The 15964-nt window shown below is 45.4% G+C and overlaps 1 protein-coding gene across 1 annotated transcript in view; it reads right to left on the reverse strand.

The window, feature by feature from the left end:
- Positions 1 to 15964, reverse strand: part of ATP6V0A2 (ATPase H+ transporting V0 subunit a2) — a 40895-nt gene that overhangs the window by 6883 nt on the left and 18048 nt on the right. The window contains exons 7-17 of the mRNA XM_052655058.1: positions 14219 to 14301; positions 11635 to 11728; positions 10740 to 10952; positions 7686 to 7836; positions 7150 to 7286; positions 6455 to 6642; positions 6261 to 6351; positions 4930 to 5048; positions 3933 to 4143; positions 3097 to 3216; positions 1217 to 1336 (exon numbers count right to left, since the gene is read on the reverse strand). Of these exons, the coding sequence (XP_052511018.1) occupies positions 1217 to 1336; positions 3097 to 3216; positions 3933 to 4143; positions 4930 to 5048; positions 6261 to 6351; positions 6455 to 6642; positions 7150 to 7286; positions 7686 to 7836; positions 10740 to 10952; positions 11635 to 11728; positions 14219 to 14301 (1527 nt within the window). The remainder of the gene's footprint in view (positions 1 to 1216; positions 1337 to 3096; positions 3217 to 3932; positions 4144 to 4929; positions 5049 to 6260; positions 6352 to 6454; positions 6643 to 7149; positions 7287 to 7685; positions 7837 to 10739; positions 10953 to 11634; positions 11729 to 14218; positions 14302 to 15964) is intronic.

The raw sequence follows: 15964 nt of genomic DNA on the forward strand, positions 1-15964 counted from the left end.
TGTGGCTACAGTTCCAACATCGTGGGGCCAACTGGCTTCAGAATGTGAAGCAAACTTGCAAAGAAAACCCAAGCTAGACTTGCTGGGATTGGAATCCAGAGCCCCAACAGCCTGAGGCCCACTCTCCCCTCATCCTGACCTGAGCCAGCAGAATCCCCCTGAAGCCAGTGTGAACAGGGTCTCTTTCTTACAACTATGGAGAAGTTCTCATGGAGATGAGAATCTTCTGAAAGCAATGTTCACAGCACCTTAAGTCATTTAATATCACAACTTGTGATGTTAATGCTATAAATCCCATTATAAGACTGAGAACCACAAAATGTTAACCCCAAATCCTTATGATGACAATTCTATGAAGAGAACAGTATTTGGAAAGCTTTGAGGAACGGTTGTTTTGCTTTGAATTTTGATGTTTAAGATGATTACTATCAATGAATAGAAACAGAGTCACAGATAGAGAAAATAAAAGTATGGTTACCAAGGGACAGTGGGGGAAAGGATAAACTGGGATACTGGGATTGACATATTCACACTACTATATACAAAACAGACAACTAATAAGGACCTCCTGTATACCGCAGGGAACTCTACTCAGTGCTCTGTGATGACCTATATTGGAAAAGAATCTAAATGGATACATATAAAGAAAGCTGAGCACCAAAGAATTAATGCTGTTGAACTGTGGTGTTTGAGAAGACTCTTGAGAGTCCTTGGACTGCAAGGAGATCAAACCAGTCCATCCTAAAGGAAATCAGTCCCGAATATTCATTGGAAGGACTGATGCTGAAGCTGAAGCTCCAATACTTTGGCCACCTGATGCAAAGAGCTGACTCATCGGAAAAGACCCTGATACTAGGAGAGCTCGAAGGCAGGAGGAGAAGGGGACAACAGAGGACGAGAGGCTGGATGGCATCACTGACTCGATGGACACGAGTTTGAGCAACTCTGGGAGTTGGTGATGGACAGGGAAGCCTGGCGTCCTGCAGTCCATGAGGTCGCAGAGAGTCAGACAAAACCGAGCAACTGAACTGAACTGGTATGTGTATGTATAACTGATGCAATTTGCTGTATATCTGAAATTAGCACAGATGGTAAGTCAACTAGACTCCAGTAAAAATTAATTTTTAAAAAAAAGGTGATTCTTATCACTCTCGTTGTGACGATCATCTCTGCAAGTCTGGCTCCTCACATCAACAACAGTAACTGAAAAGGTTACCTCTTCACACATCACTTCTCTACATCCATCTTCCATTTGGTTGTTCCCCTCTTCTATGTCTTGGCTTCCCAGCAAAGAAACTTCTTCCTCGCTATCTTTCCTTACAAGTGTGTAGCCACTCTAAAAACAACCCAAAGAAAGCAGAGTCAGTGCCTTTAAAATCACAAGGTTGTGACAACATCAAAGTTAGAACCCCTTCAACTCTGTAAAAGACTCAGCTCTTCAGGAATAAAAAGCCCTTTAAAAGAAAATAAGCATATTATATCCACTAGGATGGCTGTTGTTAAAAAAACAGAGAATACATAAGTGTTGATTAGGGTGTGGAAGAACTCTTGTGCATTGCTGATGGGAATGTAAAATGGTGTAGCCACTGTGGAACAGTTCAGTGGCTCCCCAAAACATTAAACAAAGAACGACCATTTCTAGTATATACCCAGAAGAACTAAAAGCTAAAGACTCCAATGGATATTTTTATACCCACATTCAGAGCAGCATTGTTCACAGCAGCTAAAAGGTGAAAACAACCTAAGTGCCCATTTGTGGATGAACTGAGAAACAAAATGCAGTCTATCCAAACAATGGAATATTATTCAGCCTTAAAACGGAAGGAAGGGTCCTCCATAGTGGTCTGGTGGTTAAGACTCCATCTTCCAATGCAAGGGGTACAGGTTCAATCCCTGGTCAGGGAACAAAGATCCCACATACTATGGAATGCAGTCAAAAAGTGGGGGAAAAAAAAAAGGAAGGAAATTCTTTCTCTTCCTTTTTTATTTTTGGCACCACATAGCTTGTGGGATCTCAGTTCCTCATCTAGGGATTGTACCCAGGCAAGTCTCAGCAGTGAGCACAGAGCCACAACTGGTGGACCGCCAGGGAATTCCCAGGAAGGAAATTCAGACACAGGTTACAACATGGATCAATCTTGAGGACATTATGCTAAAATAGAAGGAGAATATTACCTGATTCCACTTGTATGAGATACCTAAAGCAGTCAAATTCATATACACACAAAGTAGAAGGGTAGTTGCCAAGGGCTGGGACGAGAGGAAGTGGGGAATTAGTGTTAATGGATATGAAGTCTCAGTTTAGATGGAAGTTTAGATGGAAGAGTTCTGGAGATGGGTGGGAGGCTGTATGCACAGTGTGAAATACTTAATGCCAGTGTGTACTTTAGGTGTACACTGAACTGTGCACCTAAAACCGGTGAGGATGGAAAATTTACATCACGTGTATTTTACCACAATATTTCCCCCACCCCAGCACCAGAATTTTTAAAAAAAAGAAATACAGACAAACAAGAAAACAGTCTGAAAAGAAACTCAACAAATGGTTAACACTGTTTGTAACTATATAGGAAAACTTCAAGGCACTATTTTCTGTATTTCCCACATTTCCTGTAATTATGTTACTTAAATTTTAAAAGCACTTTAAAAAATGAAGAGGCAAGAATAAGGAAGAAAAACACTGTAGTTATGACCAGCATCACTGAAAGATTTCAGTGCAAGCTCCTGTCAGGTTTGGGGTTCATAAAAGGGGGACCAGTTTCCCATGCCCAGATGTGCAGGTTCCTGGCACCATGCCTCTGCAGAACAGCCAACCCCAGAGTGCTCAGTGAGGGAAGCCTTAGCTTTTAAATCAAAGCCTGGACCCCGTGGAAGGTGCTCTGTTTTTTTCCAAATCTATTTATTTATTTCTTTGGCTGCACTGCACAGCAAGCAGGACTTTAGTTCCCTGATGGGACTGAACCAATGCCCGCCGCAGAGGAAGCATGGAGTCTTAGCCACTGGCATTCCTGAAAGGTGTTTTCCTTACAAAACTTTGCACAGCTAAAAACAGACTTTGCTCACCATCAACAAACACGCATCCGAACTCACACTTACCCTGCTGACCCCAAAACAATTGCGCCCCCTGTGCAGCCACAGCAGAAAGAGTGGTTTTCCCAAGAAAAGCACGGGGACTGACAACACTGTGATGACCAGCAGCAGCCTCTGGATATGCTCCTGTTGGTGCAGACGGGGAGGAAGCCGGTTGAAATGCAAAGACGTACCAACAGTGTCATTGGTACGCTGAAACTAGTGACAATCAAGCAGAATGTCTTTTAGCAAGGAACGTAAAGTAAACGCAAGCTAAATTATATTTGTCAGAGGGTCTTTACCTTTTGTTTCTTAAACTCATAGCTGATATGGGTGGCATCACACAAACGTGCATCTACACAGAAAAGTCATTTCTGGAGAGGACCATATGCCACGGTCCAACTGCCAGTTCTCTGAAAGCCTGGCTGAGTCAGAGACTGACTTTAAAGAAACCGGAGGGGCTTCCCCTGGTGGCTCAGTGGTATTATTTAAATATAAATAAATAAATAAAATTATTTAAAAAGAAAAAAACTGGAAAAAAAAAAAAAGAGAAAAGAAAAAACTGGAAAGACAGATGGATGAGCAGTACTCGGGAACCTTCCAGTAACACATTCTTTCCCCACCACTTCTGACAGCTAAGGAGTGGCAGCAAGTCTGGATTACAGTCTGACCAGAGCCCTGGCGATAGCACTCATGGCAGAATGACACCCCCGTGATAACAGAGAGAAACAGAAAGCCGCTCAGTGCCTGGGAGGCTGTGGGAAGCACCTTTAATCACTCTACTGATCGAAACAAAAAGGCTCTCATGAGGACTTCCCTTGAGTTCCTAAGAATGGGGGAAGGAAAAAAAAAAGATTGTTTACCTGCCCTGGGTAAAGACCACCTGTGTCACTAGCCAGGAATAAAAACATGCTAATAAATTCAATCAGAATGCTAGGAGCAGTTCTGGAGGTTTCGGCTGAATAAACCAGCCACTTATAGATGATCATAAATATAAGGTATCCAAAGATGCAGAGCATGAAGAGCAGTTCTGGTATGGAAACCAGACAAATATTGAACTTCTTCCTGAAATGCCTAGGGCAAAAAACAGAATTGATTAACCCATGAACAAATGTTTTAACATTTATTATTTGGCTGCACTGGGTCTTAGTGGCAGCACGCAGCTGGACTAAGATAAAAAGTAAAGAGGAAATTAATCTTAAATTCTCTGTGACACAGCCTATCTCAGAATCACATCATCTGTGTTATGATCCAGATATAATCACAAAAAGATGTGAGGACAGGAGAGAAGACTAGTCTTTCCCTTTCAGGTTCAATTAGAAGAAAAAAGACATCATCTCTTACTTCTAATATACCAGCTGTAAGAAACAAACCAAAAGTTTTTGATTTATAAAATAAAAAAGAATATGACAAAAATCACCTCTGGAAATAAATGTGAATGAACATGCTGCATGTCTCCCTCACTTGAACATTAACTCCATGAGGGTGAAAACTTTTTTCTGATCTCTCTGTTCAACCCCTAACAGTGCCAGGCACATTCTATATGCTCAACAAATATTTGCTGAATCAAATGAAAGTGAAAGTGAAGTCGCTCAGTCGTGCCGACTCTTTGCGACCCCATGGACTGTAGCCACCAGGCTCCTCTGTCCATGGGATTTTCCAGGCAATAGTACTGGAGTGGACTGCCATTAAAGAAGCCGCCAAAAAACGGATCATCAAAACAGGAGCATATGAATACGACATACCCCCATACTGGCTCCCTTTAAGATCTAGGCAGTCTATCATCAAGCAAAGGTTAAGAAATATTAATACCAACAACTTGATTTATAAATACTGGTTTTTAAAAAAATCTGTACTTACAAGTGGTTAAATATTCCCAGAATGACTCCAAAAGTCATGTGAGTAATCCCTAAAATCACAGACATCTTCATTTTGAAAGAGTTTAGAAAAGTGAGACGATTGGTGGCCAAGTTCCAAATCTAAAGACAAAACAAAACACCAAAAAAGAAAACTTTAACTCCCTTCAACTGCCTTAGGATAAAAGTGCTATTCCTTAGGGAAAACCCTGGTCAAGCCTTTTCAAGTTTCCTATCGTATTAAGACTTGAGGCAACACTATTCAATTATGTAAATTATATTTAGAGACAAGAATAAACAATTAGGAGAGAGGTTCCCTTGGAAAGCTCAGATAAGGGGATGATAGACTCCTGTCAGTGCGTTCTTTTCACTACTGTATCACCTCCCTCCAAACCAATTCTGACGCAGCTTTATTTACTTGGCTGCGCCCAGTCTTAGCTGCAGCATGCAGGATCTTTACTTGCGGCACGTGAACTCTTAGCTGTGGCATGTGAGATCTAGTTCCCTGGTCAGGGATCGAACCCAGGTTCCCTGCATCAGGATGGCAGAGTCTGAGACACTGGACCACCAAGGAAGTCCCCTGAGGTAGTTTCTAAGCTCTTCTCTTAAGGCTGAGATTCCTTGAGAAGAACCCCGAGTCTAGAGAGATGCTGCCTGGGCCTCATAAGCAGCCGCCTGCCGAGCCCCATGGCGGGGCGGGTAGGGTGGGGACAGCCCCAGCCCCAGAGCCACTGCCTCTCTTTCCTTCTCCCCACACTTTTCCCCTTTCAAACCACCACCTCAATAAGCACCATGATAAGCTTAAGCTCCCTTTCCCATTCTAAAATTCCACACTATTTCTTTCTAAAGCAAAAGATAAAAAAAACAATGTGCACAAAGAAACGGAAGCAGCAGCACACGTTTCACGGCACTTTCCACTAGAATCAAGGGGTCAGGGAGTAGGACAGACTGTAACCCCAGCTCTCCGTGGATCTGCACTCAGGCACTGATCCTGGCTTCTCAAACGGACTGTCAGCTTCATCTGCACACCAGCCTGACTCGGAATACACGGTGGGCCTCTGTCATCCAGACAGAAACCCCCTCCGAGAACCAACCAACCACCTGAACCGTGCTCAACAGTCTGTGAAACCTCTGTGACAGTTGAAGCTAGGTGATCCTGGGAATTCCTGGTGGTCCAATGATTAGGGCCCTGAGGTATCCCTGGTCAAGGAACTAAGGCCCTTACTCCTAAGGGAGTAAGCCACACGGAGTGGTCAAAACTAACAACATTTTTCATTGAAAAATAAGGTGGTACTAGCGAGAAACTTGAGGTATTAAGGGGAGGAGTATACTCACGGGATCAATGCCAAAAGGGTAAGGGCCTCGGAACACTCCAGGAACACTGGGATCCAACTGTAACACGCCGTGGTGCCTGACGACGCTGTCACTGTAACACAAAAGAAGAGTGAGGGCCTCCTGTGATGGGGGAGGGAGCCTCGGAGTGACGCCCTCTACCTTAGACATCATTTGGCAGCTGGGCAGACACTCACTTCCAAAGCACCATCTTCCTCTGCTCCTCTGGGCTGTGACTGGAGCTGTACATGGCAGACACGTTCCACCTGGAGCCGAAGAGGTTGACCGACTTGGAAAAGCAGTCGTTGTAGATGAGGCCCGTGTACACTGAGAACAGCCCCATCAGCAGGAGGATATAGCGACCATTGAAGAACATCCGCATGATCTGTGGGGAGCGAAGTGTGGTGAGTGAGACAGGACCATGGGGAACAGGAGCGGAAGTGATCGAGTTAGTCTGGGCACATTCTTAACCGCTCCTCTCCAGGCTGCTCACAATCAAGCTCATGGGGACGTTCCCAGCAGTCCAGTGGCTAAGACTTTGCACTCCCAGTGCAGGGGACCCGGGTTTGATCCCTGGTCAGGGAACTAGATCCCACATGCTGCAACTAAGAGTTTGCATGCTGCAACTAAAGATCCCGCATGCTGCAACTAAGATCCAGCACAGCCAAATAAACAAACACTTAAAAATACATATATATATAAATAAAAATCAAGTTCATGGCACGGAACTTGCCATCACACAAGAACGAAGACCCACCCCACCTAGGTCTCGGGTTTCGGTTATCGCCAAAAATGAAACATTTTTAAATGTCTCTTTTTCTAGTCAAAGAGAAGGTAATCACTACTAATGCTACCTCACAGGAGATAATGAGCTGGAGGGTTTATGTTTTACCTCTTGTGACTGATTTAGTCTGGGATGATTTTCGTTTAACACCAACAGGAGGGCAAATAAGAACATCACAAAACCATGTCCAAAGTCTCCAAACATCACGGCAAATAAAAAGGGGAAAGTGATGATGGTGAAGAGAGCTGCAGGAAAAGCAAAGAGATTTCTGATTGGCAGCAGAGGCAGAAATTTCTAGTTAATGCAAACACGACCGCATATAATGATCTTGACTTTCTCCCAAATTCTCAAGAGAGAATTGACAGGTTAAAAAGAACACTTTAGGGACTTCCCTGGTGGTCCAGTGATTAAGACTGCATGCTTCCAATGCAGGGGCATGGGTTTAACCCCGGGCTGGGGGAAGTATGATTCCACATGCCCCCAGGCACGTTCAAAAATAAAATAAACAGCTTAAACTAAATAACAAAACAGTTACTAGTGAGCCTATTTTTCCAAATATCTATTACATTCTCATAGGGGAAAAAAAGCAGCAGTGATGTACAGAATGCATAAAATATAAAGACTAGCAAATACAGGCTTCCAACCTGGGTTCACCTCTTGGTAGCTCCCGACCCCGTAGGCATCCACGATGTTCTGAAACCCCTCGGTGAATTTGTTGGTACGGATCAGAGTTGGGGGAGTTTCTTTTGTTGGGATTGTGTTCATGAATGAGGGGATCGTACCCCCGCTCTCTCTCTTTCACATGAAAAGAAGAAAAAAAGAAAAAATTACCACCCAAGAGCTCTTTCAACAAATCTTGGTGGCCTGCTATGACAAGGCCCTGTGCAGGGCCACATGGGGAAGTACTGATCACCAGCCCCCAGGAGGTTCAAGTACAGCAGGAGTGACAGGAGGAACTGAGGGAGGCTCCTGGGGTGGGGAGGTGGGGTACGCCTGGGGGTTGCGGTCTTACAGAAGGAAGAATCCAGCAAGGCTGAGTGGTGGGAAGTGGGCAGTGATGAGTAAAACAAAAATAAACCAAAATGTTGCCATACTGACATTCTGATTTATCCTTCCCTATATTTCATTTTTATTAGGTAATACTGTAGCTATCTCTAAATTTCTCTTGAACATTTTTAGGAGATAAACCACTAAATTCCAGTTTTATATTGGCGACCCTGGGGCTACTTATATACACACGTATGCACTAAAGTACCAGTCATGTCTCTCAAAACTGATGCTACCTCAATAAATGAGAGTCATTTAGACCTTTAAACAAATACAACAGATGCCCCATACTCCAGAATAACTATTTTTATGCCATCATTATTTTGATGTTTTTGTACCATCACAGAATTATGTGAAGAAACAAAGTGATTAACCAAAAGCTCATAAGAAAACATGTTTCTTTGTTGAAGTATGTAAACCTGTTATTTTCAGTAAAGAACTAAGTTTTGATACAGAAAAACCTCTTGTATAGCAGAAACTAACACAACATTGTAAAACACCTATACCCCAATTAAAAAAAAACTCACATAGGAACACGGGAGACTGAGCCCATAGTCCTAAAGTGAGAATAACCTATTATTCAAAGTTCAGAGGAAGAAGGCAATGGCACCCACTCCAGTATTCTTGCCTGGAGAATCCCAGGGACGGGGGAGCTTGGTGGGCTGCTGTCTATGGGGTCGCACAGTCGGAGACGACTGAAGCGATTTAGCAGCAGCAGCAGCACATGGTTTAATGGAGAAGGGAATGGCAACCCACTCCAGTACTCTTGCCTGGAGAATCCCAGGAATCGGGGAGCTTGGTGGGCTGCCGTCTATGGGGCTGCACAGAGTCTGACACGACTGAAGTGACTTAGCAGCAGCAGCAGCAGCACATGATTTAATGGAGAAGGGAATGGCAACCCACTCCAGTACTCTTGCCTGGAGAATCCCAGGGATGGGGGAGCCTGGTGGGCTGCTGTCTATGGGGTTGCAGAGTCGGACACGACTGAAGTGACTTAGCAGCAGAAGCAAAGTTCAGAGACCACAGGAACTGAGATTAATGGGTTCAACCAAGTTGAATAAATGGAAGTATATTTAACCAAAAACTTCCGCATGACCAAAGCAAACAAACAGAAAGAAACACCATAAGACAAGTGACAGAACTGGGGGAGAGTATTTGTTCCTGTATCACAGACAACGAGCTAAGGAAATTAGTAAGAAAAGGACCAACCCCCAAGTGGAAAATGGGCAAAGCATATGAACAGAGAGCTCACCAGAAGGTGAAAATTCAAAGGCTCTTAAACATCCAAAAAGACATTCAGGACTTCCCTGGTGGTCCAGTGGTTAAGAGTCTACCTGCCAGTGTAGGGGACCTGGGTTTGATCCCTGGTCTGGGAAGATACCACATGCCTAGGGGCAACGAAGCCCATGCTCTGCAACTAGAGACGCACACCACAACTAGAGTAGCCCCCACTCGCCCGAGAGCAGCAACAAACATCCAGCACAGCCAAAAATAAAACAAATTTTTCTTTTTTTTAATGAAAGAAAGATATTCACCCTCACTCAAAATAGGGGGAAATGCAACAATTGGTTGCATTCATCTGGCAAGTATCTGGCAAAACTGATCCAGCAATTCCATCCTGGGAATCTACCCAGTATCTGGCAAATCTGTGCATGTCTGAATTGTCAAAGGTCAAATGTTAGTCTCTGTGCTGGTGGTATTCGCAAAGCTGGAAACCACCTAAATGACCAGGGACTAGTTCCATAAACCATGTGACAACAATTCCATCTGGATATTAAATAGCTATAAAACAGGGAAGTTCTCTTAAAAGAAAAGAAAGTATAAATAGCACATAATCTATTGTGAAGAAAGGGAATTCTCCCCTTTTATATATTCCTATTTGATCTATGATTAAGAAACTCAAAGACATAATAAAACTAAAACAAGGGTTGTCTTGAGCAGGGGAACTGAACAAAACTGAGGCTTTGCGTACAAGGAAGTCCCTTCACTGGTTCTTTAATAATATTTTTTTGACTTGTAAAACATGTCACTGAACTACTTACTCAAACGAGCAAATTAAAAATGCCACTGCAACTGCTATATTTAGACAGATAACCAACAAGGACCTCCTGTACAGCACAGGGAACTCTGCTCAATGTGATGTGGCAACCTGGATGGGAGGGGGGTTGGGGGAGAGTGGATACCTGTATAGGCATGGCTGAGTCCCTTTGCTGTCCATCTGAAACTATCACAACATTGTTAATCGGTTATATTCCAACATAAAATGAAAGGTTTGCTTTAAAAGCCTGTGCAAATCACTTTGCCATATATAGGAACACACTGTAAAGCAACTAAACTTCAATTAAGGAAAAAAGAATGCACGTGCACAGAGCTTCCAGTGAGTGACTCTGCAATTTCAGTTCAAAAGCATCCACATAGTGTCCTCTCCTGTCTATCTCATTGCCCTGAGCTTGATGAGATACACTCCAACCTTGGGCAGGAAAGGGCCAGCAGGGAGAGGAGGGGAAGGGAGGGGAGAGAGGGAGGGGAGAGAGGGAAGGGGAGGGGAGGGGAGGGGAGAGAGGGAAGGGGAGGGGAGGGGAGGGGAGAGAGGGAAGGGGAGAGAGGGAAGGGGAGGGGAAAGAGAGGAGGGGAAGGGAGAGCCACCTCACCGAGCCCTCCTCCAGTGCCCTTCGCAGCTCGTGCAAATCAGCCTCAGGACACCAGACCTCGGCGATGAGGCACTTGTTGGTCACGTCGAAGCTGCACATGTTCAGCATGTGGTAAATGGCTTTCATCTTCTTCACCTGGATCACGCGGCTGTAGACCGACTCAGCGGCTTTACACAGCACTTGCCTTAAATAGTCCTCGGTTTTGTGAAGCACCTGGGTGAAGACAAACACACAGGATCTCAGCGGAGCATCTGCCGGGCACCTGACCTCCACTGGGGGGGAGGGGGGGACTCTCTCCCCCCCAGGAAGGAAGGAAGTTCAGTCCTTCTCCTCCAGGCCCGGAGCTGCCTCTCCCGAACAGGAACCCAGGGCACAGGAACAGTGAGGTGTTGTGGTCCCCAGAGCAGCAGGATGGCCTAGCTGGGCCCAGAGACCTAGGTCCCTAGTTTTTACCCACTCCAGCCTCACCCCACTTCCTGTCAACCCCAGGAGCCACCAATTCCCATCCCATTCTGCCAAGAAACCCTCTTTTGCTCAAATGGGTCAGACTGAACTTCTAAGCAGAAAGATGACTTAAAACAGTGCTGGTAAAATTACAGCCAGCACTTTACATGGGGCTCACTCATCCTATCTGATGAAGAATTACACTTCAGCAGATCAAAGATAATCAGACTCCTTTTTTTTTTTAAAAAGCCCCATCATTTAGAAACCATCTAGGTTTCTAACAGGCTGCTAAAATGAAACTCCCATGAAGAGAAAGGAGGTGACATTCCAGTCTCCCTAAAACGTCTTGATTTGTCCACAACCAAAATTTTCCATATTAAAAAAAAACTAAACGGATTTGTAAATGTTTCACAAGCCCTCAGATAAGGAGGTAAGTTTCTGGTTCACTCACAGTGTAAAGATCTTGAATCCGGGTATTCAGTCCCTCCTGGATCTCTCTGCGCTCCTCGGCTGTGTTCGGGTAGGGGTAAACGTGGCAGTGGTAACTAGAAGACAGGATTCGAGACAGCGCCGCAGCCATCAGAACTATAAGAAGCGCTATAGAAAACTAGAGCTAAACTGAATACACCGTCTGGGCACATTTCCTCCAAACCAGAATAAAAGCAGCCCTCTGGAAGAAAAAGGTGCAGACACAGGCACCTGGCCGTGCTAAGGCCTTGCAGATGGACACTGGACAAATGTCCACTGAATTCCACGGATTTAGCCAACTCTCTCTTGGCTCCAAATTCCATTTCTGCTCTCAATGATTCCTAAAAGCTCATTCCCAATTTCAATGTTCTAAATTCACCATGACCCTTAAGCTGGGAGTGTATAAGTCAAAGAACACACAGTAATTACCTTAAAAAAAAGGACAGAGAAATAAGAGACACAGATGTAGAGACGGCTCGTGGACACAGCAGGGAAGAAGCTGCTGCTGCTGCTGCTAAGTCGCTTCAGTCGTGTCCGACTCTGTGCGACCCCAGAGACGGCAGCCCACCAGGCTCCCCCATCCCTGGGATTCTCCAGGCAAGAATACTGGAGTGGGGTGCCATCTCCTTCTCCAATGCGTGAAAGTGAAGTCGCTCAGTCGTGTCCGACTCTTCGTGACCCCATGGACTGCAGCCTACCAGGCTCCTCTGTCCGTGGGATTTTCCAGGCAAGAGTACTAGAGTGGGGTGCCATCGCCTTCTCCGGCAGGGAAGGAGAAGACAGGACAAGTTGAGAGAGCAGCGCTGACATATATGCACTCCTATGTGTGAAACAGCTAGCTAGTGGGAAGCTGCTGTGCAGCACAGGGGGCCCAGCTCAGGGCTCTGTGATGACCAAGAGGGGTGGAATGAGGCAGCGGGAGGAAGGGTCCAGAGGGAGGAGATATACGCATACATATGGCTGACTTGCAGGGTTTACAGCTGAAATTAATATTGTAAAGCAACTAATTATAATGCATTTTTTTTAAAACAAAAAACTTGAAATAAAAAAAGAAAATCAAGGGAGAAAAAAGTTCTGGATTCTTGGCACTTGCCCTTGACACGTGCTACAGTGGCTCAGACAGTAAAAGTGCTTGCAAAGCGGGAGGCCTGGGTTCAATCCCTGGGTCAGGAAGATTCCCTGGAGAAGGAAATGGCAACCCACTCCAGTACTCTTGCCTGGAAAATTCCATGGATGGAGGAGACTCGTAGGCTACAGTCCATGAGGTTGCAAAGAATTCAACATGACTGACTTCATTTTCACTTTCTTTCACTTTCACAGTAAACATCCCCTGGGGACATGTGACACCAGGTCAGAAAGGAGGCAGGGCCACACCTCCCAAGCTGCAAGATCTCCCATGCTGCCTCAGTATTTGAATGCCATGCTTTCTATTTCTCTCTACGCTCTGACCATCAAAATTAAATTCTTACTCTAGCTTTATCTTCAGCAATGATATTTGTGAAGTCAGGGGTTTATGTGTTGGCCATAGTTTTTGTCATCTACATAAAAATAAATATACACAATGGCACCCCACTCCAGTACTCTTGCCTGGCAAATCCCATGGATAGAGGAGCCTGGTAGGCTGCAGTCCATGCGGTCGCGAAGAGTCGGACACGACTGAGTGAATTCACTTTCACTTTTCACTTTCATGCATTGGAGAAGGAAATGGCAACCCACTCTAGTATTCTTGCCTGGAGAATCCCAGGGATGGGGGAGCCTGGTGGGCTGCCGTCTATGGGGTCGCACAGAGTCGGACACGACTCCAGCGACTTAGCATTAAGTAAGAACAAGCTTGCCCATGTAACACCTAAAATTACTTTTCATAACACCAGTGACTGTGTATCAAACTCTGGTGAACACTGATCCAAAGGAAATAACCAAGTCCCACCCTTACCCCAGCAAGAAGCAAGGCCAGCTAAAATTTCCCAGAGTATAAGGAAACAAAAGGCCATTCTTTTGAGTTTTGGTGTGGCCTTATTTCCCCACTAGTGACAAAACTCAGTCACAGACTGACTCTTGCTGGGACACTGCTCTGCGTTTCTCAAAGGTTCACGTGGTCTTGTACCACCTCATTTGGCAGGCGGGCCCCTCTGAGCCCACCCTCTCCACCACTTGCCAGGCCCCCTTCCCCAGGGCAAAGGAGCTAACTGTGGAGGGCTGGACAAAGGATGAGCCATCCCCTCCAGGAGGACAGATACGCTGATGCGTGGCTCAAAGCAACAGAAAGGCAGTAAATAGTAAACCTGGATTCCTTCCTGGATTGATCTTGAGCCTTAATTCCCAAGAAAGAAATCAAATCTGGGAATGTTAAAAACATGGTGTTTACTTTCAAATTATCTTAAGTATTACACTGGCAAGGCAGATGACAAATTAAATGTCTGAAAACATGGCATTAGAGCAAAGAAATCACGTAACAAAGCCCAGCAGCCTCTGCAACCACTGTGTTACTCTTCAGAGACCTATTTAAGGAAAACTAGAGGTTACCGAGAATGAAGAAATAAAGGAAATAAACTATTTCTTTTTCTTACCAATCACATATCTTCTTAACCTTGTGGCCAATCTGCTCTCCCCAAAAGGATATCAAAAACACATACCATTTTATGACTTCTCCCTACAAAGGATAAAGATGACTGTCACTTCTGCAGGAAGAACTTTGAAAACCCTGGCAGCACGTACTCAGAGTTAGTTCATTAATGTGTTCATTCATTCAGCAAACACTGTCCATCCTCATTATCTCCAGATTCCACAATTGCAAATTCACTCCAGATATAACCCCCCAAACCAAAACTTGCAGCAGTTTTTCACTCATTTGCAGACATGCAGAGTGACAAAAATTTGGAGTTCCTCAACGTGCATATTCCAGTTGAGGTCAAACAAGGTGACCACTAGTTCATACTGTAAACACGTGTCCTTTTTGTGGTCTGTCTGGCTCCAAGTTTGTCGCATTTCTGTGCCCTTTGTTGGTAATTTCGGTACTGGAAACGGTCCCCGGGGTGGTGCTAAAGTGCTGCCTAGTGTTCCTGAGCACAGAAAGGCTGTGAGTTGCCCTCAAGTGTGTCCCATATGAGTTGCTCAGACATGCATGCTAGCGTGGGTTGGCAGTGAGTTCAATGCTAATGAATCAACAGTATATATTAAGTAAGGTGTCTTTAAACAGAACACATATAAAACGAGGTTATGGACTGATCAATCGACAAAAACGCTGTGACCAGCGGCTCAAAGGGACCCAACCCTATGCTTCTCCTGGGAGCAATGGCTCGGTTCTCATGAAGACTGTACAATATAACTACGCAAATAATGAAAACCGACTACATTTACAAGTATTCTACAACTAACAACGAATAGGTTTTTGGCCTATTTGCCAGGCACTGTTCCCGGTGCTAGGAATACAGCAGTGAACAAAACAGACAAAAGTTCCCGACCTAGGAGGGGAGGGAAGCTTGTGTGCAGGTTGGCAGTGAGAGACACAAAGAAAGAACGTAATATGCCCAGCGGAGATGAGGGTGATGAAGAAAGTAAAGCTGTGTCTCCCTGGTGGCTCAGTGGTGAAGAATCTGCCTGCCAATGCAGGAGACACGGATTCGACGCCTGGTCCAGCCCACGTGCCATGCAGCGACTAAGCCCACACACCGCAACTACCGAGCCTGTACTCTAGAGCCCAGAAACCAAAACCATGAGCCTGTGAGCCTGGAGCCCGCGCTCTGCAACAAGGGCAGCCACCACACTGAGAAGCCCAAGGACCACAACCAGAAAGCAGCCCTCACTCGCCAGAACTAGAAACAAGTCCATGCAGCAGCCAAGACCCAGTGCAGCCAAAAATAAAAATAATTATGACCAAGAAAATAAAGCTGGGGGGAGGGGGGTGACTGGGAGAAGCGGGCTGGGGACTGCAATTTTAAACCAGGCAATCAGGGAGGGCCTCCTGGAGAAGGTGACATCTGGGTCTAGAGGAGTGAAGGGGCAAGGAGTAAGCCACGTGGATCCTGGGGGAAAGCCTCTCAAGCCAAAGAGAAAGCGCAGACAGAGGCGAGATGAGGGCAAGTGAGAAGGCCAGCCTGCCTGAAGAGAAACGGCCAGACCGAGGGCCAGAGGGCTGCCTGGCTGGGACACTGGGAGGCTTCAAGCTTTTGGCCGAGTGAGACAGGAAGCCAAGGGAGGGGTTTAGGTTGGGGGTGTGGTGGGGGGAGTCTGACTAGTTTCACAGGAATCATCCTGGACGCTGGAAGGATGAGAGCTGAGCTGTCGCTGACTGAGACAGGCAAACTGGAAGGTCA

Source organism: Budorcas taxicolor, chromosome 17, assembly GCF_023091745.1.
Source record: "Budorcas taxicolor isolate Tak-1 chromosome 17, Takin1.1, whole genome shotgun sequence".
Lineage (NCBI taxonomy): Eukaryota > Metazoa > Chordata > Mammalia > Artiodactyla > Bovidae > Budorcas > Budorcas taxicolor.